The following is a 27,032-nucleotide window of genomic DNA, read 5'->3' on the forward strand; positions in this document are numbered from 1 at the left end:
AGGTACACAGTAGACAGAACACTGTCCTTACAAGTGTAGAAAAGAAGACACAAGTTACATCAGCTGAAATAAAAACCTAGACTAGGACAAACATGACATCACTGCTACTCCTGTGGTGGTGGTGGTGGTCCCTGGCTGGAGAAGAAGGTCCTCCATTGAACTAACTCGGTCTCCACTGCTTGGACACGACCACTCATATTATCAAAGCCCTGCCTCACTTGCCCTCTCCAAAGCGCCTAAGCGGCGAGGAGCTGTCCCGGGGAGTACCATCGGTAGGGACAGCAGAAGTAGAAGAAGAGGCCCCTGCATAATCATATGTGGTGTGCTGGGGAAGAGTGGGCAGATCCCCCTGTACCTCGGGATGCACTCTCTCTGTACCCCTCTCTGTATCAACAGGCTGATCCTGTTCGGTACAGTCTGGATGCCCGAGCTCTGGAGAGAAAGGAGGGAGAACTATGCGCATCTTCACCAGGCTGATACGGTCGATGCTCATTCTCTTCTCTGTGGAGACCTCCTCATTCCTTAGGTTCACTCCAAACCTAGGGAAGATCTTAGTCATCAATCTTCCAAACAACAGATCTCCTCGCCCCGGGTTGTCATGCAAGTGTACCATAATGAGCATGATGGCATAGGGTAAGCAAATCTGGTAACCAGTGTACAGACAGTAGGTGGCAAGGATTTGCATGGTAGACAATTCAGTGCGGTGGCCACCCTTCTGGACCACATTGTGCCCACAAATCCTAGAAAGCACCCGGGCTGATGGTAACAGGTCCAACTCAGACTTCGGTCTATCATAGAAAGCTCCATCAGTCAAAACCGAATATAACCACTCTAGTTCCTCATCAGCTAGGAACTCAGAGGCATCCACAGCAGGAGTATAGTATCTCCACTCCCCCTCATGGGAGATCTCCAATATCTGTGCCAGATCCGCTGTGTTAAACATAATAGGAGTCTCCTTCACGTAGGACCTTATAACAAACTCCTCCCCCTCGAATCCATATGTAAGGTTGCTTAGAAACAACCTTACCAGCCTAGGGTAGCAGTATCTCTCAGGCTACAACATAGGTAACCAGCCAACCCTCTCAAACCTCTCCTGGACCTTAAATGCCACAAGGTCCAGAAGTACTATGTTCCTTTCTTCCTCCACTTTTCTTTCCATAAACCATTGCCCATAATATTCTTCTTCTTCCACATTTCGGAAGTATCTTGGGTTGAATTGAGGTGGAGCTACAGCCCTGCCCCTTCCCCTACCTCCCCTACCTCTCCCTCTTCCTCCTCGGCCTTGTGCTGTAGCCATATCTTATGAGCTGCACGCATAAACAACAAAAGAAAGAGAGAAATTTAGTTAGAACAGAATATACATATAGGACAACAAGCCTATTGATATAAAACTAACAATTAGCCTATGTTGGGCTAAGTAAACCATAGAGAAATTTAGGAGCAAGACCTTGGTGGGTATAGGATGACCTCACATCAATTAGAAGCTAACAACAGTCCTAGCTTAGTACTAAAACAGAACCAACAAAGATTATATGTATATGGAGAGATCCGAATTAAATAGAAAATAATAGGAAATAAGGGAAAATATATAGTTATGTAAAATATGACTAAAACATAGTGACTTAAGGAGTAAACAACATAGAAACTCAAGACTAGATAACCAAAACAGGTTTGAGATAGTCTGAAGGTAAGGAAAACAAAGAAATTAGGAATTTGAGAACTTACTTGTTGATTTGAAGCTCAAATCCGAGAATCAAAGCCAAGTTTTTAAGTTTTGAAACCCTAGAGAAACTTTAGGAACCCTTAGAGAGAGATTAGAAAAGGTAAAAATGAGTTTGGGACCCAAGCTACTTAAAGGCCAGAATTACCGTCAGTTGGACGACCGGGTCTGGTCGGGTTTGAATCGGGCCCATTTTAGTTCTGAATCCGGGACACCCAAATTCCTTAATGAGCTACTGACTCTACTCCCGGATGCATCCGGCCCATTTTCCTGTGCATCCGACCCAACTAGGCTTTGCATCCGGGATACTAAACAGTTATAAAAAAAAATAATAATAAATAATGAAAATAAAATATAAATAAAATACAGTAAAATAATATAAGATATATGCTTGGTGTACGCATACAATGTGGAACTTACCTAGGCTATAAATAGGACTTATAGGGACTATGACCTATATTATGTACTTATATGGTTATAATTATATATGTAAAGTTATAATTATATATGTATTCTATATATTAAGCATATATATAAGGTATAACATATATTAAGTATATATATATATATACATATATGTGATGCTTTATATACAAGTAAGAAGTATACATAAAATGTATCTTATATTATATAGTATTGAGTCGTGTACATATAAATTTGTGTATACCATATACATATTGGGTGGCAAGTGTTGTATGAGTACAATGTTTGTCCTACTAATAATATACGTGTAATGCTAGTATCTCTCTTGCTTTTAGGCATTTGACTCGAGGCTTGGTTTATAACTATGATTCGTAATGAGTTATGTGCTGAGACCAATCGAAGAGTACAACTACAACCCCAAAAACGAAAACGCCGATGAACTAAATCGAGTACTCGAGTTACTCATCAATGACCGACGTTATCTCCAGACGGTCCTTTGGAATGATGGTAAATCCTTAATGACAAGGGACTTCAACATCATTGAACGAAGGATTTGATATCTCCAATTCCACACCACCCGCATCGAGTCCATCTTTCATAGATGGGCGGATATACTACAATGTCTCGTCTAAGTCTGCTAAGTATGACAAGCCTTATTCCATTATTCCTGCTGTCTTTTAAGCTTCTGTGCTCATTATATCAAACTGTTACCTGTGCTTATAGTTTGATGTTTACCCTTCTCAGCTGATCATTATGGATCCACGGCCTTTTGCTACTTATCAAAGGCGTACTGCTGAGGGGCGTGCACAGGCAGCCTCCTCATCTAATCCTGCCCATAATGATCCTCCAGCTGGGGGTGTACAGCCCAATCCCAATCCTCCTCCCGTTCCTGTTCCAGACATGCCTACTCAGGACATTGCTTCCATTATAAGAACTATAATGGAAGGACAACAACACCAAATGCACCAGATGATCACTGACATGGGTAATCAGTTCCAGATAGCCATAAGGAATATTCAAGCAGCCCCTGCAGCTCCCGTAGCCACTGCTGCTCCTCCCCCTCGTGTTGCTCCACCGAATGATACTGACGGGCGCATGATGGAGAGATTTCTTAAGATGCAGCCCCTTTGCTTTGCTGGGATCACCAAAGACACCCTATTGCCTGTTAAATGGGTGAAGGAGATGGAGAAAGCTTTTGAATTTCTAGGTTGCAATGAGCAGCAGAAGCTCACTTGTGCGAGATATAAACTTCAGTATGAAGCAGAGGCCTGGTGGGAAACCACTAAGCCTATTCTCCAAGCTGCCCATCCAGTCTTAACTTGGGACATATTCAAGCAGGCTTTCTTCGGGAACTACTTCCCCACTAGTGTGAAGAAGAGGAAAGAAGTTGAACTGGCTGAATTGACACAGGGACCTAAATCTGTGTTAGAATACCAGCAGAAGTTTGAAGAACTGTTCTTCTTTGCCCCTCCTCACATGGGTACTGATGAAGCTAAGGCTCAAAAATTTGAAGATGGACAGAGGCCGCAGATTGCTTCAATAATGGCCACCAGACCAACCCAAGGATACTCGAAAACTGTGCAGACTGCGAAGAAGGTAGAAGATAAGCAAAGGGATGCTTATCATGTTGGTCAGTCAACTGGAAAGCGGATAGCCCCGTTCTTTGATAGGGGATACATAAAATTCAGCAAGCCTTCTGGATCTACTGTAGTATCATCTTTCCCACAGAGAACTGAGTCCGAGTCAACAGTGTCTGGACCAGTGTATGCTAATCCCAACACCAACACCAAAGCAACAGATGCATTGCCTACAAGTAATGCATTAACCTTCAAATGCTTTACATGTGGCCAAGTTGGGCATACCTCTCGGTCATGTCAATACAGGAAGCCTATGTACCCTCCTCCTCAGCCTACTAGCAAGCCTCAAGGACGGGTCTATTCTGTAACCACCAGTGAAGCCGAGGCTAGTCAAAATGTGGTGACTGGTATTCCTCAAAACTCATACTTAATTAAGCTTTTAATTGAATAGTATCATGCATACATAATCATTTGATCATGGCGTATAGGTACTATTCTCATATGCTCTACCCCTGCATACACTTTATTTGATATTGGAGCGACGCATTCCTTGGTGTCACTGACATTTGCAAAGAGGACTAGTGTATCACCCAAGAGTCTAGAGGAGGGTCTAGTAGTTAGTACACCTACAGGGTCGAGGGTAGATTTGGATACACTATATGAGCCATGTGCTGTGACAATTACAGGTAGAAATATGAATGCTCACCTAATCCAACTTGGTATGACTGACTTTGATGTCATATTGGGGATGGATTGGCTGGCAGCACATAAGGCTAGTGTACTCTGTGCTGAAAGGAAGATAGTGTTCCAACCTACAAGCGAGAAGGGTTTTGTTTTTCTGGGAGACAAGAAGAAGAAACCAAGAAAGATGGTGATTTCAGCCCTGAAAATGAAGAAGTTGCTAAACAAAGGATGCCTCGGATACCTTGTATCGGTAATGGATACCAGGACATAGGTTAGGCCTATGTCAGAAATTTTTGTTGTAGAGGAATTCCCTGATGTCTTCCCAGATGATTTGACAAGTCTGCCTCCACCTAGGGAGAATGAGTTTGTGATTGATTTGATACCTGGAGCGGCGCCAGTATCTAAAGCACCTTACAGAATGGCGCCGAGTGAACTGAAAGAATTGCAACCTCAGCTTCAAGACTTGTTAAAGAAAGGGTTTATAAGACCGAGTATCTCTCCTTGGGGTGCCCCAGTCTTATTTGTGAAGAAGAAAGATGGCTCAATGTGAATGTGCATTGATTATAGAGAGCTGAATAAGCTGACAACCAAGAATAAATATCCTTTGCCAAGGATTGATGATCTATTTGATCAGCTTCAGGGTGCCCAAGTCTTTTCGAAGATAGATCTCAGATCAGGGTACCATCAGCTTCGAATCAAAGAAGCTGACATTAGCAAGATAGCTTTCAGAACTCGATATGGACACTACGAGTTCCTAATTATGTCTTTTGGGCTTATTAATGCCCCAACAACCTTTATGGCCTTGAAGAACAGAGTATTCCACGATGTCCTAGACAAGTTTGTGATAGTCTTCATTGATGACATCTTGATTTACTCCAAGAATGAAGAGGAACATGCTCAACACTTGAGGTTTGTTCTACAGAGATTGAGAGAGAAGCAACTGTATGCAAAATTCAGCAAGTGTGAATTTTGGTTGCCTCAGGTTGGGTTTCTAGGCCATATAATTTCAGTCAGAGGGATTGAAGTAGACCTTGGGAAGGTTGAAGCTGTAGTAAATTGGGAGAGTCCCAAGTCGGTGACTGAAATTAGAAGTTTCTTGGGTTTAGCTGGTTACTATAGAAGATTCATAGAGAACTTCTCGAAAATAGCTATGCCTATGACGCAGCTTACCAGGAAAGGTGCTAAGTTTGAATGGAATGAAGACTGTGAGAACAGCTTTCAAGAGTTGAAGAAAAGATTGATAACAGCCCCAGTTCTAGTCCTTCCTGAAGGAACTGAGGGGATGGTTGTGTATACTGATGCTTCCAAGACTGGCTTAGGCTGTGTATTGATGCAGAATGGGAAAGTCATTGCCTATGGTTCGAGACAGTTGAAAGACCATGAGAAAAAGTACCCTACACATGACTTGGAACTGGCAGCAGTTGTCTTTGCACTGAAGTTGTGGAGACATTACTTATATGGTGAGAAAATTGAGGTTTTCTCTGACCATAAGAGTTTAAAGTACTTCTTCACTCAGAAGGAGTTAAATATGAGGCAAAGAAGATGGTTAGAACTCATTAATGACTATGAGTTCGACATTTCCTATCATCCAGGCAAAGCCAATGTGGTGGCAGATGCACTTAGTAGGAAATCTGTAGATTGGGATACTGGAAGGGTATTCATTGAAGAGGAAGTCCTGAAGGATCTGAGTGCAATGGATGTGGAGCTCATATTTGGAGAGACTGAAGATTTGATTTCAGTATTAATGGTACAGCCATCACTGCGAGCTCAGATAATTGCAGCCCAGTCTGCTGATGAAGAGTTCCAACGTGTTGTAAGTAACATTCGGGCTGGAACACAAAAGGATACAGATTTCTCGGTAACAGCTGACGGAATCCTGATGTTCAGAGACAGACTGTGTGTGCCCGCTGATACTCAGTTGAAGGATCTGATTTTGCAAGAAGCCCATCGGTCTCCTTATACTGTACATCCAGGAGGTACAAAAATGTATCGAGATTTGAAGCAGTACTTGTGGTGGTATGGAATGAAGCATGATGTGGCAGTTTATGTTTCTAAATGCTCTACTTGTCAGCAAGTAAAGGCTGTCAGACACAAGCCTCAGGGACTTCTACAACCCTTAGCCATTCCAGAGTGGAAATGGGAGGACATAACTATGGATTTTGTCACTGGCCTTCCTCGCACTAGGAAGGGAATGGATACAATCTGGGTCATTGTAGACAGATTGACCAAGACAGCCCATTTCATTCCCATGAAGCTTACTTTCTCCATGGATCAGCTGGCTAAGCTTTATGTGGATAACATTATCAGACTTCATGGGGTACCAGTGAACATAGTGTCTGACAGAGATCCTAGGTTCACCTCTAGATTCTGGAAAAGTTTGCAGAAGGCTATGGGTACTGAATTGAGCCACAGTTCAGCACATCATCCTAAGACGGATGGACAGTCTGAGAGGACAATCCAGACCTTAAAAGATATGCTTAGGGCATGTGCCTTAGAGATGAGTGGCGGTTGGGATGAACATTTATCCATGATTGAGTTTGCTTATAATAACAGCTATCACTCATCTATCGAGATGACTCCATTCAAGGCCCTGTATGGTAAGACATGTCGTACTCCTCTATACTGGGATGAAGTCGGTGAACGACGTATGTTGGGTCCTGAATTGATTCAGAGAACTTGTGAGCAAGTTGACTTGATAAGAGAGAAGATCAAGGCTGCACAGTCTAGACAGAAGACTTATGCAGATAGAAGAAGACAGCATATCCAGTTCAGAGTTGGTGAGAAGGCATTCCTGAAAGTATCTCCAGTTAAGGGTGTTGTGAGATTTGGGAAGAGAGGAAAGTTGAACCCTCGATACATCGGTCCGTATGAGATTATAGCCAGAGTTGGTGCAGTGGCTTATCAGCTTGCACTGCCCCCATCACTTGCCGGTGTACACGATGTGTTCCATGTCTTTATGTTGAGACAATACATTTCGGACTCATCACATTTGTTACCCCAGCAGCCACCTGAGCTCATTGCTGATCTGACTTATGACGAAGTGCCTGAAGAGATTGTCAACAGGAGAGAGCATAATTTAAGGAATCGAACCATCTCTTTTGTGAAAGTGAGGTGGAGTAACCACTCTGAAGCTGAGGCGTCTTGGAAAAGAGAAGACTTGATGCGAGAGAAGTATCCTTCCCTCTTCAATCTTCCAGGTACGTCAATTTCGAGGACAAAATTTTTATAAGGGGGGTGGAGTGTGAAACCCGGTCAAATTTCCGAATAAATTTGAACTTTTGGAACTTGTGTGATTTCAGGTTCCAGGTCTCAGTTTATGGCAGCATCGATGCTATGGACTATATCGGTCGAGGATACAGACGAATCTCTCGACACTCCTATGGAGGACTCCAGGGATTCTTATCAGCTTGCTCTGTTGGAGTCAGAGGACCCCCGTGAAACCCCGCACCGGAGTTACTTGTGCCGGATCTGCTCTCTGGAGGCCATGCAAAGGCTCTCCCTCAACTAAAATTATTGTAAGTATAATTTATTTATATTTATATAAGTGTTTTGTATGACCGATTAGGATTAGAGGGGGTGTCTACATAAATTTACCCTGTGGGACCCACTTTCCTAGTGGAGAACACTGTCCCGGACATTTACCCTTGTCCGGATCACCCTTGATGTCGCATGACATCATTCTGTACCTGAAATAAGGTAATAAATACAAGAGAATTAGTTTTAGAAATAATTTATAACTAAAAGACCATCTTACCCCTTAGTGGTTGAATGAAACATATATATATACAAACTTCTCTTAAACCATTCACTATTCACAAGTTAGAGAGAAACCTGAATTTCGTTCCAGCTTAGGAAAGAAAGAAAGAAAGTGGAAAAGAGAAGAGAAATAGGAAGAACTTGGGGCTGCTCTTAAGGTTTTGGCTCCCACATCCGACTGTGGACTAGGATCTCCATTACAAGGCTGTCTCTAACAAATACAGGTAAGCCTTGAGAAACTCTTGTTATTCCTCTCTTCTTCTCCTCTTCAATTGCTGGAATTCAGTCCAAGAATACCTGAAATAGAAACTCTGCCATTAAAGCTCTAAGTTTGAGCTCAATTGACATGGACCTTGAGTAATTGCTTGTTGTCCTGCTGTAATTGGACTCAAATATGCCTGGAATTCCATGGTTGTACCTCTATTCAGCCTAGGTTTTGTGTCTAGTGACTAAACCATAAACCCTAACCTAATTAATTTAGGTTTGATTGAAGAAATTTCTAAATTACTTATGTAATCATGAAATTGGAACCCTGGATCGGTTGACCCACCTTGAAATGATGTGAAAACATCAAATTGGGCCCATGCATGTAAGGATCTGCCCAAAAATAGCAAAAACCCCAAATTCGGACACACTCCCGGATGGAGTTGCAGGCCCATGGGCTGTTGACCGGCCCTGTTGGAGTCTGCATCCGGCTGGTCCTTTTTGGTGCCCTTGCTGCCCTGTTATGTTGGGAATTATCTTGACTTCAAACTAGACCTAATATATATTGTGTTGTTATGATATTAGGGTCTGATTCTCTGCTATCCTTGTGTGCTTTGCTGACCTATTGGAGAATTACCTAGTTGAATTAGACTTCGATCCAGGTAAGGGGATTCGACCTTAATTTTCTGCATGTTTATCACGTTAATTTCAACTTTATGCTGAATGCCATGCTCATGCATCATTACCTTTATACCTGGAGCATGTAGTTTTCTAGCTTTTATTTAATGCATTAGACTGCATGTAAAATAGGTTGCACAAAGACATACTGCATTGCATTTGCATTGATTATTTATATGACTTGAATTTATGATGATGGAATTCGGTAATTTATAACTCAGATCATGCTTGCCTCATCATACACTGGGCTAGGTTGATATTCATTACCCAGTACTACGTTTCTTACCAACAGGGAGAAAGGTGTTGGACAACCCGTGGCAGAGACCGATGTGTTAGTTCCGGGATGCCATCTTCTGTCCCCTGTTAGCGGGTCCCTAATTCCGCTGTGGGAATAAGCAGAGCGAGGTTGGTCATTTGGGGGTCGTCGAGGGTCCGATGTGTTAGTTCCGGAGCTCGCGGGTCCTCACCTTGGTAGAATGGTTTCGCTCGGGTGACCGAAGGGTTAGTTCCGGGACCGAGGTTAGCATCTACCACTAGTAGTAGTACTTATACCTCATGAGACTTAATAACTGTGCTAGGAGCATACTAGTTAAGACATGCATCATGAATTACTGTGTATGCATGTTTCCCCCACCCCTTACTGGGCTCAGTTGAGAGCTCACCCAAGTGGACGTCCTTCTTTTTCAGATGATTCTACTGCTGTTACCGTTGCTGGTTCTGTGGGGATTGCTCCTTCTCAGGATGCTTTTCCTGTTGCTGGAGTTGATACTCCTGTCCTTATTGAACACGATGCTGCGTGCTCCTGTGATGACGTGTGCGTTCTCCTGAACGTCCGCCTGACCTGGCTACTCTCCTTCCTTTTTGGTTTATAACACTTTTGTATAGCTATAGTTACTAACTTGTTGGTTTTTGAGCTTATCTTATCTCTTTTTGGGTACCAATGTAATTGATGTACAAACAAGCTTCTTTTGAATATAATACTATCATTAGTCTTTCCTTATTTATTGTTTATTGCTCTATTATTGCTTCCGCTGTAAATTTTAATTCTGATAATTATGGATGAAACTGCGAATAGAACACTGCATTTGCGATCCTGGTGGGATTCTCTGGGTGTCTGAGACATCCAGTCACACTTGGCCCTTTTTGACCGGGCCGGGGTGTGACAACAGCGGACCCCACATGGTGCACATGGCCTTTGCAGCCACCGCACGATGCAGTACAGCACCGTGTTGTAACAGGAGAGGATAACGATTCCACAATAAGGACCTGATTTGATGCAGGGATGGGGATGCAGCAGTAATATAATAAGTATCTGAAATCACCAACCCGGAATTTGGGTGGTTTCAGAAAATCAACAGCTCAAGGTGTCAGATTGACACCAAACTAAGGTCGAGGGAGCCTTTTAGGTAAGCCAACAATGTCAAAAAATATCAGACATAACTGATGGTCTGATTGTAAATAATCTCACATTCAAAGCTGTCCAAAAAAACCAGAAAAACAGGGCATCGCCAGCCCCTTGGAGAAAACTGATTACACAACATCAAAAGCTTGAATCAACCTCTGATTAGGTTCGAAGGTCCGTACCATAAGGGCCAACAAAGCCCTAAAATATTATGAAGATCTGCTGCTCTCATTTTGACATTTTGATATGAGCGATTCTGTGAGGGTTTGGGCACATTGGGTGATACGAACCGCATCGATCTGCTATGGAAATGGCAGTAATGGAAGGGATAAATGCCACTTCGAGGGGGCAGCCTCCTAGAATGAGAGATTGAAGAAGAAGAAGAAAAACAGAGAAAAGATTTGATATATTTCTTAATGCCTTTACAATGATCCCCTTACACTATATAAAGCCTTATCTAATGAAATTACCCATCTACCCCTAATATGCTAATTACCTCTACCAAACTAACCTAATACAAATTACCCATTTATCTGTGACCATAACATTGCCAACTCCTTCAGAGAACCTTGTCCTCAAGGTTCAGCTGCATACAACGCCCCAAGTGTAGCTTCCCAGGATCAAACACTAAATCTACTCTAACCGGCAGCTGAGTGATAGCATTCATGGGGTTGTGGTATCTTCATGGGGTTGCGGTATCCGCCTGTATCAAAAGGCTTAAAGAATGCAGTCAGCTTGGCATTAGCACAAATAGGTGGAGTATTGTGGGAGGCTTCTTGTGGCGACAGACTGGAGGTTCTTGCATTAATTTCAAATCCTAATTCCAATGTCTCCTTATAAATCTGCAGAGTTGCAAGGATTGCACTCCACTTCAACAACCCATGTAATAAGGAGTTATAAGTGATATAATCATGTTGGCAATCTCTCTCTTTCATTTGCTTCAAAAGACTATTCCCCTCCAAAGGCCTCCCCTCCTTGCAATATCCATTAAACAGAGTATTAAAAGTGACCATAGTTGGATTTAATCCCATCTCCAAAGGTTCTTTCAGCAGCTCCATTGCCTCATCCGAGCATCCCACCTTACAAAAACCATCCATGACCACAGTATAAGTATAAATGTCGGGCCTCTTGGAAGAATTCTTGATCTTAATCAACAGTTCACATGCTTTCTTCCACCCATCCCATGTAGCACAATCCATCGAGCAAGCAATTGTATGCCTGGGCAGTAGGTTGGCAGCCAATTCGACCCATGACCTAAAAAATCTCAAATGCTTTCTGCAACCTCCCAATATTCCACACGTGCACACTGTTACCATGTGTCAGCCAACCCAATTGGCTACAAATCAAAAGCAAGCTAACCATAACCACAATATCAAGCTGAATACCTTCACTAACCATCTCCCTAAACACCATTAAACCCAACATTGGTTCCTCATGTTGCGCATACCCAACCAGCATCGCTATCCAAAGCACGATATCTCTCCGAGGCATTTCGTCGAATAACCTTCTCGCATAAAAAATCCTTCCCAAACTAACATACAAAAATACCAATACAGATGCAACAAAAACATTCTTCACCTGAACTATTGGTTGCACAAAAGAGAGAAGCATCATTTCCATAGCTTCTGTAACCCAACTTATCCCAACAAAAGCAAGCCAAAAATATTGGAAATTCCCAAACCCCAAGGACACTAGTGATTCATCCACAGGATACACTGGTCTCCCACTTTCCATCAAGGAGTTCAATAGCACTTGCAGCAGTTGCTGTCGGTTCAACCTCTCCAACCCAACACACAATCCACCGACATTCTCATATGGCTTGTTCAATTCAAGGCCACTATAAGAGTTATATTTGTTCAACCGTAGTAAACTATCACCAAGAAACTCAAAAACCATACCAGGGTGCTGTCCATTTGGGCCTGCATGCTTGAAGTGGTCAATTAATCGAACAACCCCTTTTGAATTAGAGGGTTCACCATCAGCAATCGAATAGAAGACTTCGACCTCATCAAGGGCAACTTGAGAAAATTCAGTGGCACCATTTTGGATCTTAAGAGCTATAAATCCCCGGTGCCATGGTTGGATTGCGATAACGATTAACAGGGGCACATACATTTGAAGAACTTGGAAGAAACAAAAAATGAAGAAGAATAAAAATGGGAAATGAAGAAAAAAATATGGAAATAACGGAAGAAGTGGATTTGGTTGAGAAAAATGGAGAAAACAGGTCAAAGATGTAAAACTAAGAGGGTTGGTGATCTGATGTAGGAAGAAGATAGAGTGAAAGTGGGTTTCGGTTTTGTAAAGTGGGTTTATGGAGAATAGAATTGAGAAAGAAGAAATGAGAAGGAACTGAAAATGGGATCCATGGCGTCCATATAGGGCGGACCTGCGCTGCTCCAACAGCTGAGACGCCGACAGCTAGATACGCGTAGAAGTGGTGGTGGCTCCGGCGGAGGCAGAAGGCTCCAGTCCTCAGCTTTCTCTAGCCTTGTCATATCGACGAACATCTTTAAGGCATCCGCAGCCCACGCATCAGCGGCACCTTTGTCGCACACAAGCAGAGGCCTCTCAGTGCTTCCGAGCAAGATGCTGGACAGACTGGCGAGGCCATGAATGTAGCCAGAACCTGAGACGGTGAGGAGAAAATCAGCAGAGGAAACAGCCACGATGGTGGTTAAGCATACGGAATCGGTGGTTGTTGGAGCTTCAAATGGCGTCGGAGAGGCAAGGGCAGAGGACATCTGAACCTGGTCGGCAACAATGCTTCTGAGATTGTCGGATTTTTCGAACGAAGAACCTTCTCCGACAAAGGACGTTTGATGCTGTTCTGCAACTGTAGTCTTGTCTCCGGCCAAGAAGGTCTTAACTAGATCTGTAACTAGAGGATCTGTTGCAACGATCTCTGGTTCCACGATCGTCGGTTGAACAAGCCCAACAACTGAAGATTCTTCTTCGGCGAGAGGTGTCTGAACCCGATTTGAAGCTGATCCATCAGAACTGTTGTCATCCTCATTGGCGGTGGAATTTCTAGGTTGTTCTTCCACCGGGATCCAATTATCACACTGTCGAATAGGGGTCGAAACATCTTCAATCACTGAAAGCATAGGAGGAAAACAGATCTTCAATGCCCAAACGAAGGTGGACCAGTCGGTGAACTGGGCGGCAAAATTTATCCGCTGAAACCATTGGAGGGCAGAGCCATCCATGTGGAAGCCGGAAATGAGAAGTCGTTTATCATCAGTAGCTCCCCTGTAATCGAAGAATCGCTCGGCCTTGGTGACCCAACCGACTGGGTCAATACCTTCGAATCGAGGAAAATTAAAGGGAATGAATGGAGGATGGGGTGATGCAGAAGTGGAGGATGGGGTGAGGCGGAGTCTGTCGGCCATGGGGGTTGCCGAGGCTCTCAACGAAAGCACCATTGATACGAACCGTATCGGTCTGCTATGGAAATGGCAGTAATGGAAGGGATAAATGCCACTTCGAGGGGGCAGCCTCCTAGAATGAGAGATTGAAGAAGAAGAAGAAAAACAGAGAAAAGATTTGATATATTTCTTAATGCCTTTACAATGATCCCCCTACACTATATAAAGCCTTATCTAATGAAATTATCCATCTACCCCTAATATGCTAATTACCTCTACCAAACTAACCTAATACAAATTACCCATTTATCTGTGACCATAACATTGGGTATGCTCCATGGCGGCTTGTAACGTCATTTTCTTGAAATATGAATGGACTTTGGGGTTGTAAGAGTGAAGGCCCTGAGTATTCTTCATGGATGATTTGCAGGCTTCAGGGTATGGAGTTTTGCCGTAAAACAAGTCTATGTTGGCATTGATGGAGGAAAGAGAAGAGCATAAGGAGGTGAATGTGAGGAATATAGTTAGTGTTGTGGTTCTCATGATCGCCATTGATGGGCTTGCTTGGGTCTTTAAGGCCACTGTGTCTTTCGAATTGGGAGAGGAGGGAGAAGAAGACTGAAGAATACAATGGCTTTGATCTTCTTCCCGTGGCTCAAAATTGTTCCCTACCCTGAACTCCATTGTGCGTCAGATTTGCACCTCCATTGTTACCGCCAGGTACAGATTCAGATGTAGGGATCATACTCTGGACTTGCGATTTAGGTGAGTTAATACCTGGACTTTAGAGGCGCAAAATTTGAGCATCGAGTTCTAAAATCCTTTGTCGATTGGGTTCATATGAGGGGTTCTTTCCTTCTAAACGATTATGATTTCCACCACTGTTCATGATAGAGTCGTGAGGTTGAAGACTCTGGTCTTCTTCCCTCAGTTTATTGCTTTACCGATATTGCGGGTATATGCAATTTAAGGTTCATGAGCGTTATACTATGAGGTTTCCCCAAACTTGAGTTTTCCTAGGTTGTTTGCAGTAGGAAGAAGAAGGGTACTTTGGTAAATTTAATTTTATTATTTTATATTGAATAGGTGATAAGGGTAAAATAAACATTTTCATTTAAACACTAACAACAGACTAACGCCGTCAAGTTTCAGGGGGTGTCAAGTAATTGTATCAAACATTGGTACTCGTAAGCAAAATGGCCATAGTACGAGGGGTGTCCAAGTACTTTTCTCTACATTTAATGGTTCAATATCGATAATTTATAGAGTGAGAATGGAGACCAACCATGTAAAGAAATAAAGATTTCCTTTCCCATTAAAAGATGTTAGAATCATGTTCACATGTCTGCAATATATTCATACCAATTAAGGTGTGTCAAGCAAGATCTAATATCCCAACCTGTGATCACTTGTCACTATTGGACTCAACTGGTCATCTCCACCAATACTCAACACTTTTACCAATCTACCTTACAATCTATTATTGCATTATTGTCATGTTAGCAAACTTCCGCGAGCGTCGTTTAGCTTCTTTGTTTTCAATATAAAATGGATCGCATAAAAAAAATTCATTTTTTAACAATAACGTTACGGGTTCAAGATAAACGGTATAAATGATCCGAATTTGTTTGACCCATAAGAATAAAAGCTTCTTTAGATATCGGTTATGATATACAAGATATCGTATTATAGTTTACACATACCACCCCTGAGGTTAGCAAACAGTAACAAATAAGCCCATTCCGTCAGTTCATGACTAACAGTGTTAAAAATAAGAGGTGAACTAATAAAATTACCCTTGCAAGAAAAGAAAAGAAAAGAAAAAAAAACCTGCAACTCATCTTCCCCAAATTGATTGGGGAAGATGAGTTGCAGGTTTTATGCAGAATAAGTTTAAAAAGATCTTTTATTTCATGGATAAATGAGTTAATCTTCTTCTTCTCCTCTATTTCCTCTTCCCCATTAGCCTCTTCTTTCTGCCCAACAAACCCTAACCCCAATACCTAACCACTGTCTTACATCTCGCCTCTTTATTACCCTAATCTGGGCTCTCTCAAGAACCCTAATTCAACTAAATCTCCTCCTACTGCCACTGGATACCCAGAATTCGATTTGGAGAAGAAATTAGTGAGGATGAAAGAACTTACACGTCCATATCGGCCGGTTGGATCGGTTTCAACATAGCCAGAGTCTGCCATAGCTCCACCAACACGTTTTGCAACTCGCGCTTTATAAAATTTCATTTCTTGGAATCGATCTCTTCGTCCAACAAGAGGCTGGATCTTTTGCATCTTCAACTTGGCAAATTCTACGCCTGATCGCATCAAATTTCATAACAATAGTCTCAACCGATTTAATATCAACACTAGCTGCCAAGGATAACCTAACCTCCTGGCTGCTCCTTAATCTTTTGTAGGATGACTTGCCCTTCTGTTTCACCCCACTACTAGTGGCTTCAACATCGGTACTATGAACATTAGGGTGAGAAAGTTGCTGTGCAGGTTGCTTTAGGTTGTCACTGATCGCACAGAATCACCCTTGGTTTCACTTTCTTCTTGCACATCATGGAATTTGGAGCTCTTCCTCGATGGCCCTGCATCACCATTGGTAGAATCTGAAAAGACAAACGACATTGCAGGACCCGGTATTCTAGATGAAGGCATCGTTGCAGATGGGGTTTGCACAGGGTTCGGGTAAACAAAAGGACTTGCTTGATTGGCAGCTTCACTAGTGGTCTGAGGCTATTGTTCAGGTGGCACTAAATCCTGATCGATTCTAAGCATGATCCAAGCCATCTCCACTACTGCACGTGAGAAATCGTATTTGTTAGCAACCATTTGATCTATACAATAGATAGATAATCACTAAACATGAAAAAAAAAAAATCGAAAGCTGAGTGGAGTAGTGATTTGATTTGAAAAGATAAGAGCAGAGAATGTGTTTGTGTTTATGTCTCTGTGTCTTTTGAGAGCGACTGAGACCCAAATGTTTTGATTTTTCTCCTCTTTCTCCCTCTCAAAGATAGGTTAGATGATGGGTCGAGTTCATACCTGTCTTTCCTTCCTCCTCACAAATCAATAGTATCCAATGAAGAGAGAAGATTTTCAGGATACCTGCAACTCATCTTCCCCAATGGTTTTTTTTTTTTTTTCTTATTTTTTTTTCTTGCAATGGGAATTTTATCAGTTCATTTCTTATTTTTAACACTGTTAGTCATGAACTGACGGAATGGGTTTATTTGTTACTGTTTGCAAACCTCAAGGGGGTACGCAGAATTTTTCAAAACTGAGGGGTAAATTATTCTTTCGTCAAACCTCAGGGGTGGTATGTGTAAATTATCCTTAAAAAAATATACAGGAGGAATTCCTTCACTGATGGATGATAGTGCTTTGGGATGAACATATGGGAATAGTGGAGGGGTATTATCATACAATAGAAATGATAATGATCCAAGATGAGTGTATTTTTCTTCATCCATGTGTTGAGACATTACATATTTATGTATGTTTTTTTGTGATTCCTACTTGTGTCTTAATGTGAAAAATCCTAACGTGCTTGGTTATTTAACCTCACTCTTTATACTTCATTGTGTGCATAATGATTTATATGTATTAGTTCAATTTGATGGTCAAATCATAGTGTTCATTCACTTAGGTTAGACCATCACCGACAACAAGTGATATCTTCAATAGATATCAATAAGCCTTGTGTAACCCAAGGGGTGTTGGCTCAGTGTTGGGCTGGGGCGAGTTGTAAACTCGAACGTCCTAAGTTCGAATCCCATTGCCCTCACCTTGGGCCAGCCATCACTTTGTCTCAAGCCAGTTGGCCGCTGTGACGGAGCTAGTGCAGGGCCAATAAGAGGGTGTAGGGATATCAACATGGATGAGATTTCTTATTTCACAGTGCAGGGTGGTAATTTTTCGTATGCTCATGTGCCTTGACAGAGTTGGTGCACCCTTGATGATGCTTCCACGTGCTCCCATTGCCCCTGTGCTGGTGTAGGGCCACACTCCAAACAAAAAAGTAACTCTGCCTAGCATAGGATTGAGTTCCCTAATTGTTGCGCAGCATACGCTTGCACCTCCATGCTGCAACATTATTTCTCTTTTACAATTTATTGAGTTTTCGGCCTATTTGTTTTTATTATTATTATTTTGGAAGTGGAGGTGTCCGGCCTTTGGCCAACTAATTCCCCCAGGGCTCATGCACGATCTCGCAACACACACTAACTGGGAGATACTGGCCCCCATGTTCACCAGGGAGTTTCCTCTCAGGCGGGTGGCCCCAAGGGGGGAGACGGAGTCGAACTCAGGACCTTCAGCTTCCTTAGGCCTCGTCCCTAGTTTTCGGCGTATTTCATTCGTACGATTCCATCTGGAATCAATGGAGGCCAATCCTACGTCGGATCCGGGGCTCCATGGTTAGGAGTGGTGCGAGTCTGAAGTAGTAATTGCCTTCTTGGTGCGCTTTCAGGGGTAGTTTGTGAAATTCATCATTTTTTGTCTTTCACAAATGACGGATGAGTCCTGCACATTTTTTTAGGGTTTAGAATCCTTCAGCTTCAAAGGGTTGCTTAAATCACTAGAGAGGAGACAACCGGTTTCTCTTCTAGCAGTTGCTGCAGAGGTTGGAGACCTGATCTTTTCCCTGCCCAACGGAGATATGGTAGGTGGATCGTATTCATAATCTTCGTTTCTGTGCATCATTTTGTTAAGTGTTGTTTTTTTTTCCTGTCTTTTTCTGCCTTCCTGCTGTTTTTGCTGCTTCTGCTCAAAGTCATGATTTTTTCTCTCCAATTCCCGATTTAGCATTCTTCGTTCGCGTACTTACTTCCACTAATCTGGATTTCCGACCCAGTTGTTCTGAAATCTGAGCACGCTTTTAGTTACTTGCATGCGTTCCTCAGCTCAACAAGACATTAAGACATTCACAGTTGCATGGATTTGAGAATAAATGACGAATTTCTCACTCTTTAAGGTTTTCTGTATGTAGTATAGTTTGATGTACCAAATCTAACTGCTTCCTTTAAGTTAATGGCTTAACGGTGAGATAGGACATGAATTTGTTGCAGCAGTTGACTGAATCTTGAGACACTGTTGGTATAAACGTGATGCAAATCGGGCATAAGTCTCAAGAGTCAGAGATAAGCTCTTGCGTATGTGGTCTGGTTCAAAGTAATTTTATCTTCAGGCTAAAGCAGTATATCTAACTGCTGGAACTAAGTAAATGGTGTGAGCAGCGCGTTTTCAGCGCATCACACCTGGGTGTATTCCCCTGTGATTCCATCTTTTGTGGTATAGCCTTCTCTATTATGGTGGATTATAAAGGACATGGGTTCTTCCTAGCATAGTTGTTTATTTGGTACTGGCCTCCATACTTTGATCAGAACTGTTCCAAGAACAGTGTTTTTTTCTTTCTCTCCAGCAGTTGTTTATTTTTATTTTTTAATGGTGGCCATGTCAGTGTATGATCTTCATATTAAAAGGACATCCCTAGCTGTAGATATCTGAATTGGCATCAAGGTTGCGACAATAATTCCTACTAGTCAGCACCGTTACTTTGAATTTGACAAATGTGGGCAGACTGTAGGGTTGACACTTAGATGTACATAGTGTTTGATATTTAATCATTGAGGTTTCAACCTGCTGACAAAGGTACAGAATATTTTAAGTTGGTATAACCAGCTGGTGCCTGTGAATAGGTAATAATATGATACCTCACATTTCTGTAGGTAATTTTATCGGTTGTATTCATTGAAGTTTTGTTACTTGCATTTGGAAGATGTTCACTATCCATTATTTTTGTCTACTTTTTCTTGCAGGCCCCCAAAAGAGGTGGAAAGGCCCCAGTGGCAGCCAAGAAGAAGCCTGTAAGTTGTAGCATCCTTTATACAGTTTGTAGTGAAATTACTCAAAAGCAAAAAAGCTGTATCTATATTGAAAAAAAAAGGGAGAGCATCCTCTTTGGCATGGCGTAAAGTGTGCATATTATTATGTATGAACAAATTTATAAGTAGATCTGCCTCAGTTAGTCATTATGGTATTTATGGATAAGATAATCTCGTCATTTCTGGTATTTTTTGTTCACACATCAAAAGGGAGTCATGGACTGGGTAACCTGGCCTTTCTTACTGAAACCTTGATGCTCAACATGTTGAATAGAACCTTTTTTTAATGACTTTCAGTCGTTTTTTAAGAAGCCCTAAACTGTTTTCGGTGTGAGAGTCAAATAATATAATTTTATGTACTTCATTGGAACTGAGGATTAGCAGTATAACCTCTGTTCTTGACCATTATTGTTTTAGGACCATTATTAATGTTTTGTTATTATCTTGATATATAAACATTGCGTTTGGTGAATACCATTCAAGGTCAATCCATGGTAAATTTTATGTAGTTTTTACCTTGTCTTTGCCATATTATTCTGTGTTATTCCATTTAAAAAAAAAAATTTCTGCTAGAGTTTTGCTAAACATTGCAAGTTAATAATGTAACTTTTATTAGATGGATATGTCTATTTTCTAATATACCAAAAAATATTCTTTTGTATCTTTCCCATGCCAAATTGTTTCTCATTGAATATCATGACCTTTTTCATTTTCGATTTCTGAAATTACAGACATGGATGAAGTCGATTCAATTATGAGTTGTGAATCAACTCAACTTGGTCAATATATCTCCTCATCTACTTTATAAAATTAGTGCTAGTATTTTGTGTCTCGGATAAGCCATGAATTGTTCCTTTATTATGCGTTTGTGTTTTTTATTGAATTAATTTGTGTCCTTTAATTAAGTTTTCAATGGGTCATTTGTAATCCCTTATGATAAATATGAACCGATAGTTCTTCCAACTTGGTTTGTAATGGGCATCTTAATTATTTTTTCAGGAAAAGGTTGCTAATCCTTTGTTTGAGAAGCGACCAAAGCAGTTTGGTATTGGTGGTGCACTACCACCAAAAAAGGATTTGCATAGATTTGTCAAATGGCCAAAGGTTGTTCGCATTCAGAGACAAAGAAGGATTCTGAAGCAACGTTTGAAGGTTCCACCTGCAATAAACCAATTCACGAAAACACTTGACAAGAACCTTGGTAAGTTGTCAGTGTTCCATTTTTTACCCATAATTAATATCAAGGTGCCTGGCATGGGTGATGGACATTAGAACATTCAAAGAGCTTGTGAGTCTTGACATTGTTGATATGCTGATCACCTACCTTCTGGTATTTTATTGTGCAGCTACCAATCTGTTCAAGATGTTGCTCAAGTATAGACCAGAGGACAAGGCTGCTAAGAAGGAAAGACTTCTTATGAGGGCACAAGCTGAAGCCGAGGGGAAGACTGTAGAGTCAAAGAAGCCCATTGTTGTCAAATATGGACTTAATCACATTACTTACCTCATTGAACAGGTATATTTAATTTTGCCTGCATATTTTCCTGCTATTGACATTGTCATTAAGCATATTAGTACCTCCTATGGTTTACTTCACTTAGTGGGCGAGCCTTGGTGCAACGGTTAAGTTGCGCCATTGCAACCTGTTGGTTGCGGGTTCAAAACTTGGAAACAGCCTCTCCTGCAAAGCAGGGGGTTAGGCTGTGTACATTTGCCCCTCCCAGACCCTGCGGTAGTGGGATTCTCATGCACTAGGATGCTCTTTATAGTTTTACTTAACTTGTTCTGTGTTAAACACCCCTTGGGTTCTGGCCAAAATCCTGTACCCCAATGATAGGCTCCGTAATGGCCTTACCCTTACCTCCTAAGAGTTGTAGCCTATTTTTTGTCATCTTAATAAGGATTTGCCCTTCAAAAGTTCCCATTGCTTGGCAGAATGGCAGGTATATGGGTAAAGACAGGTAAAACATATAAATGGTACTTGAACCTTTAATTATTTTTTTTTTTTTCCCAATTGCACCTTTGGAGAATGAACTTCCACAAGCCTTCAACTATGGGTTATGGGCTTACCGATAGATTATGGCAATGTTAATTGGCTGGGGCCACTGGGCTGAATTACAGTCCATAGATTAATGCGTCATATGTTGAAATGACATCTATACCGTGGCTAGCAGGTAAAGTGGGAGGGTAAGAGTGTCTTAGTCCTACCTTTTCTATAGCACAGTTTGCTTGTATGGCAAAAGAATCTTTAGGCTTACTCTCCATAGTGGAGTGGGTAAGGTTGGTAAATGGGTGCCTGTTGCCTGCCTACTCTTCATGGAAATGGGGTAGTCATTGTTTTTTGTGTGTTTCTGTTTCAGTTTTCACCTTGGTGATTCCTGATCAGATAGTGCATTTTCTCATGACTGGTTTTTCGCATTCAGCAATGTGCAAGTACGAGTTCAATATTTGCCTTCCTGGATATGTTTGCATCTTAACTTTTTTTTAAATCCTTGCAGAACAAGGCTCAGTTGGTGGTTATTGCTCATGATGTGGATCCCATTGAGCTTGTCATTTGGCTGCCTGCTTTGTGCCGGAAAATGGAGATCCCATATGCAATTGTGAAGGGGAAGGCTCGTCTGGGAGCGGTTTGTTTTTTTCTCACTTCTTGCTCTGTTTAAGGATGACTGTTTTGCTCTCTTTGGGCAACAAATCCATAATTTAATCACACCTATTGTTTTCTTCATTTGGACAGATTGTGCACAAAAAAACTGCCACAGCTTTGTGTTTGACATCAGTGAAAAATGAAGATAAGATGGAGTTCAGCAGGATCGTAGAGGCGATAAAGGTAATAAAGCCTGTGAGATAGGCTTCCTATTAAATCTTGAAGCTATTGGCACTTGTTTTGTCGCAAACTTACATTCTGTTACTTGATGATTCCAGGCTAACTTCAATGACAAGTTTGATGAGCATCGCAAGAAGTGGGGTGGTGGAATTATGGGTTCCAAGTCTTTGGCCAAGACCAGAGCTAAGGAGAAAGTCTTGGCCAAGGAAGCGGCACAAAGGATGTCTTAGAGTTTAGTATTATAGTCTACTGTCGTAAAACATAACCATAGTAGGATACGTTTTGGTACCTGCTTCTGGATTTATTTTTTACTGTTGCCATTGTAATTTGGTATTGGTTTTGTAGCTGCAATCCCGCACCTTTATTTTTTTTTCTTTTGGCAAAACCAATTTTGTCTTCTTTTAATTTTGATATTGACTTTAGCAGAAGTAACCTTTTCTTCCTTAAATGGGTGCAATAGATTCTTAAGATATATGTGGCTTTTTTTAATCAATTTTGTGCTTTGGCCTGTTCTCTCTGTGGTTTTGTTTGCCTTCAAGCCCATTGTTGCAGTGCTGTCTTACCAACCTGAAATATTCTCGTACCCCCTTGCATCTTCGGCTGCTACGTTTGTGTCCATGCAAATTACCATGGTCGCTCTGGATCACTACGTTCGTCTTCTCATTTTGCTGGGCTTTGGGGTGGGGCCGGGTGGCTCATGGAGGTTAACTCTGCTCTTGTTGATGGTACAAATTTTTCTGCTGTTTGCGATTTGGGATCGCCGGTGGCTTCAAACCTCGGAGCCCTGCTGAAGATTGCTATGCTGGAATCAAGCACCCATATTACTCTGTTGTTCTGTCGGGTGGTTGTGTTGGGTGGCCTCAGTCCGCTTGAGTCTGCTCAAATCTTTTTTTATTGAACTCCTGGTGTCCCAAAGATGCAATGTTTGTATCAATTATGGCTGTTCCATCTTCTCTTTTCAAGATGCAGGAATAACCTCGCCTTGGTCGTGCTTGATTCATCCGCTTCATGTTATGCCATTGTTCGTTGATATCCCAAGGTCGCTACATCCTGGGTTGGAATATATCCCTCTGTGGATTTAGTTGATTGCTGGCTACTGAAATTTTGGGTATGCCTAGTACAATTCAATAGAACTTTTGGGCTTCCCTCTGTTATCTTCTAGGGTAAAATTCATGCATCCAACGCGTTTTACAATCTGTGGTAAACTGATTATGGCTTACTCTGATGGTGTAATTCAATCTGTGGAGATCATTTATGAATTTTTTACGGTTTGCAGTATCTGTGGCAAAATGTACCACCACACTTCGGATCTTTATAACCTCCAGTTTGCTGACCGGCCCAGTTCCCCAGTTCTTCCTCTAACAAAGGGGCTGAAATGACCTCTCTACCCATGCCCAAACACCCTGCCCGGGTGGGGTCCACCGTCCCCTATTAGAGGAACTGGAGAATCGTGCCGGTCAGCAAACTGGAGGTGATAATTTTCCCCACACTTCTAAGTGCTTCTCTAAGGGCGAGGTGAATTCCTCCTTTGAAGGGTTTCTCAATCCCTCCCCCCTCTCAAAAATCTCTGGGGAGATCAAAGAGTACAAGGTTGAAGATCTGGTATTATCCGGGAATAACTGAACAGTACCAATTTCATTTGATGGATCTCACACTCAAGTTGGGATCCTAAAGGACAAACAATTCCAATCTTCCATATAGTAGGCAAAAGTTTTCCTTCGCCCGTAGGGAAGAAAGAATCCTTTCAGCCACTTTTTTAAGATCTGTCATATCAGAATAATTAAATCTAGGCCATTCAATAAGAGCCCATGTGTTCAATCATATGGTATACCTTCGTCTAAACTTGCAGTACAAATCATGTAAATATACATATGAAACTAAAACATATATGACGTAATCTTGTTATACCATTATCTAAACATACAATACTATTTTTATATGAATTCAAATCTACTATATATGTAATCGAGCGGGATTGTTTTAAAATTCATGGGAACCTAGAAATTAGAAATGTGATTGAGCTAAACTATAATCGGTAAAATCAAAACTATAGCCAGAGAGAGCGAGAAAGAGAGAGAGAGAGAAATTGTTGCTGAAAGGGAAGATTATTGCTGCAGAAGTTTTTCTTCCTCTTCTTTCGAGTAACCCAAGGTTTTGGCCCTCTACTAAGGTGGGTTATCATACAATACTCTCTCTCTCTCTCTCCTCCCCCATCCCTGTATGGACCCCCTTGTATTTCTCTCGCCCTCCTTCCCTCTTACTCTCCTCCTCGTTCCTGTTATTTTCTCTTTTTTTATGATGGAAATACATTGCAAACTTGAGTTGTGAATTCGTAAGTTGAACATGTTTGTGTGTGAGGAATACATTCCAAACACGAGCCTAGCGAAATAAAATCTAAGATTAGATGAAAATGCATTTGAAACCAAAATTTTATATTATATATATAAAAAACTAAATGAAATGAAATAAAACCAATATTGTATGAAATTAGTAGACAAAATCGTAGTTGATAAGAAAGTCGAACGAAAACCTACAATTACCTGGTAACTCACCCATTGGTGTAGAAAATGGGATTCCCTGTGCAAGTTCTTCTTGGAATAGGATTCAGATGTGGATAAGTAGAAGGAAGAGGATAAAGCAAAAAAAGAGGATAATTTCTTTTTGGGGGGTCTGCATGTAGGAACTAATAGAAAATCCAAGAAAAGAGACTAGATAGGGAAAAATTTAACTGAGCTTCAAATCAATGATTATAAGTATTGTTAGGGTCCAATAGATGGTGCAGCGAAGAGAGAATGGAATTCTCTTAAAGGTCAACTGATGCTGCTAAGTGGGTAGTTATGCTGGATGGCAAAACTCTTAAAAGGAGAAATCAGCTGTCTGGTACAGCTGTAGCGAGCAATTGTGCCAGGAATGATGAAATAACTATAGTCCCAAAAAAACTGGGTTGGTGGCACAGTTCGAGATTTTGGTGGTTTCGACTGAAATCTTGGGAATTATTTTGGCCTGTGACTGCAGGTATGCAATGTTTCGACTGATACTTTCAGGTTTCGGTTTCATACTGACTGAAACGCTACAATGGCTTATATAAAAGCCACATTTCAAATGAAATGGGTCACTATTTTAATCCATTTCGTCTGGTTTTGACAGCAAGTGTTAGAATTTGAGTTTATTAACATGGACATAGTAGACACACCCAAACACCTTGGGGGAAAGAGAGAAAGCAGAAACTTGAGGAGACAAGATTTCCACAGGGGATTTAGAGCCAAAAAGTTTAGTAGGCATGTGGTTGATTAAAAAGGCAGCAACAGGAAGGGTATCGGACAAAAAAGTCTTAGGGACATGCATGTCAAATAGTACATTCTTAGTGACTTCCAACAAATGACGATTTTTCCTCGTAGCTACCCCATTCTTTTGGGGTGTGTTAGCAACAGTAAAGTCATGCCATTGTCAATAAAAAGGTTTTGGAGTCCACCCCTATATCAGAACGAACAATTTTAATTCTAGTATCAAATTGAGTACAAATCATTTGATAAAAATTTTTGAATGCATTGTAGACATCACTCTTTTGTTTCATAAAAAAATCAAAGTGGACCGAAAATAGTCATCGACAAACAAAATAACGATAACCAAGCAAAGAAGTAGTGGGAGCAAGTCCCCAAACATCAGAATACACAATGTGAAAAGGAATAGTGGATCTATTACCATGATAGGGATAAGAAGAGTGACAATGTTTAGCAAAAATACATGGTTCACATTGAAAAACATGAGAAGAGCGGCAATGTTTAGCAAAAATACATGGTTCACACTGAAAAACATGGGAATGAGGAAAGATGAAACCAAATATGATAATTATTTTTTCATATCAACAAAACAAGGGTGGCCTAAACATTGATGCCAAAGCATCACAGAATCCATAGTATTGCTGTCACTCCGGCCACACACATAGGATTGAGCTGTTGGCAAAACAGGTTTGCGGGGTTCAAGAAGGTAGAGTCGTTTCTCCTCACGATACAAATCAAGGACTAAAATATATACCTTTTCTATTCATTGTAAAGATACTTCTACACTTCAAGATTGTAATCCTTTCTAATATTGAACATTCTGAGACCCCGGGGTGGGGGGGGGGTGTAAGTGCTGTTGCTTTACAAATTAAAATATTGAATCATAATCCTTGATTTCCTTGAGCAAAACATGTTTATGCCTATACACCCATTTCTGCTTTATAAACTGAAATCCTTATATCCTGCTTCTTGCTTTCCACAAAGTCTTTGGAGCACCTAATCTTCTTGAAATGAGGATTGACATCTTAATCAAGGAGATAAAATAATTAGGGAGGATAGTGAGGAACGCCTGATGAATATAACAGTGACATATTTCTTTTTTATGCATTTATCATGAATGTCAATGTAACACTTTTGGGTTTTAGTTAAAGTTTTAAAGTTTTAGTTGTCAGTGCTGAATTGTCCTATTAACTGTTGATGATTTTGTAGTGTTTTTTTTTTTTTT

At 41.2% G+C, this 27,032-nt stretch overlaps 2 protein-coding genes and 1 long non-coding RNA gene across 4 annotated transcripts in view; 2 read left to right on the top strand and 1 right to left on the bottom strand.

The window, feature by feature from the left end:
• The first annotated feature begins 13,960 nt into the window (after positions 1-13,960).
• Positions 13,961-27,032, top strand: part of LOC122664076 (D-aminoacyl-tRNA deacylase) — a 28,908-nt gene continuing 15,836 nt past the window's right edge. The window contains exon 1 of one of the 2 annotated variants that reach the window (XM_043859764.1): positions 13,961-13,977. The gene's annotated coding sequence lies outside the window, so the exon portion shown is untranslated. Of the gene's footprint in view, positions 13,978-14,846; positions 14,858-27,032 lie in introns of those variants that run through there. The other variant, XM_043859765.1, reaches the window with a different exon arrangement.
• On the bottom strand, positions 15,766-26,167 carry LOC122664083. Its single transcript, XR_006333278.1, has 3 exons — positions 26,154-26,167; positions 16,520-16,522; positions 15,766-15,883 (listed from the first exon to the last, which is right to left on the bottom strand). It is a non-coding gene; the product is annotated as an uncharacterized LOC122664083 (long non-coding RNA).
• LOC122664079 (60S ribosomal protein L7a-2-like) lies at positions 18,330-22,915 on the top strand. Its single transcript, XM_043859768.1, has 7 exons — positions 18,330-18,480; positions 19,637-19,684; positions 20,702-20,903; positions 21,049-21,218; positions 22,201-22,329; positions 22,437-22,529; positions 22,625-22,915. The coding sequence occupies exons 1-7, from the start codon at positions 18,478-18,480 to the stop codon at positions 22,754-22,756; spliced, it is 777 nt and encodes a 258-aa protein (XP_043715703.1). The 5' UTR covers positions 18,330-18,477; the 3' UTR covers positions 22,757-22,915.

This window comes from Telopea speciosissima, chromosome 6 (assembly GCF_018873765.1).
Source record: "Telopea speciosissima isolate NSW1024214 ecotype Mountain lineage chromosome 6, Tspe_v1, whole genome shotgun sequence".
NCBI classification, from domain to species: domain Eukaryota; kingdom Viridiplantae; phylum Streptophyta; class Magnoliopsida; order Proteales; family Proteaceae; genus Telopea; species Telopea speciosissima.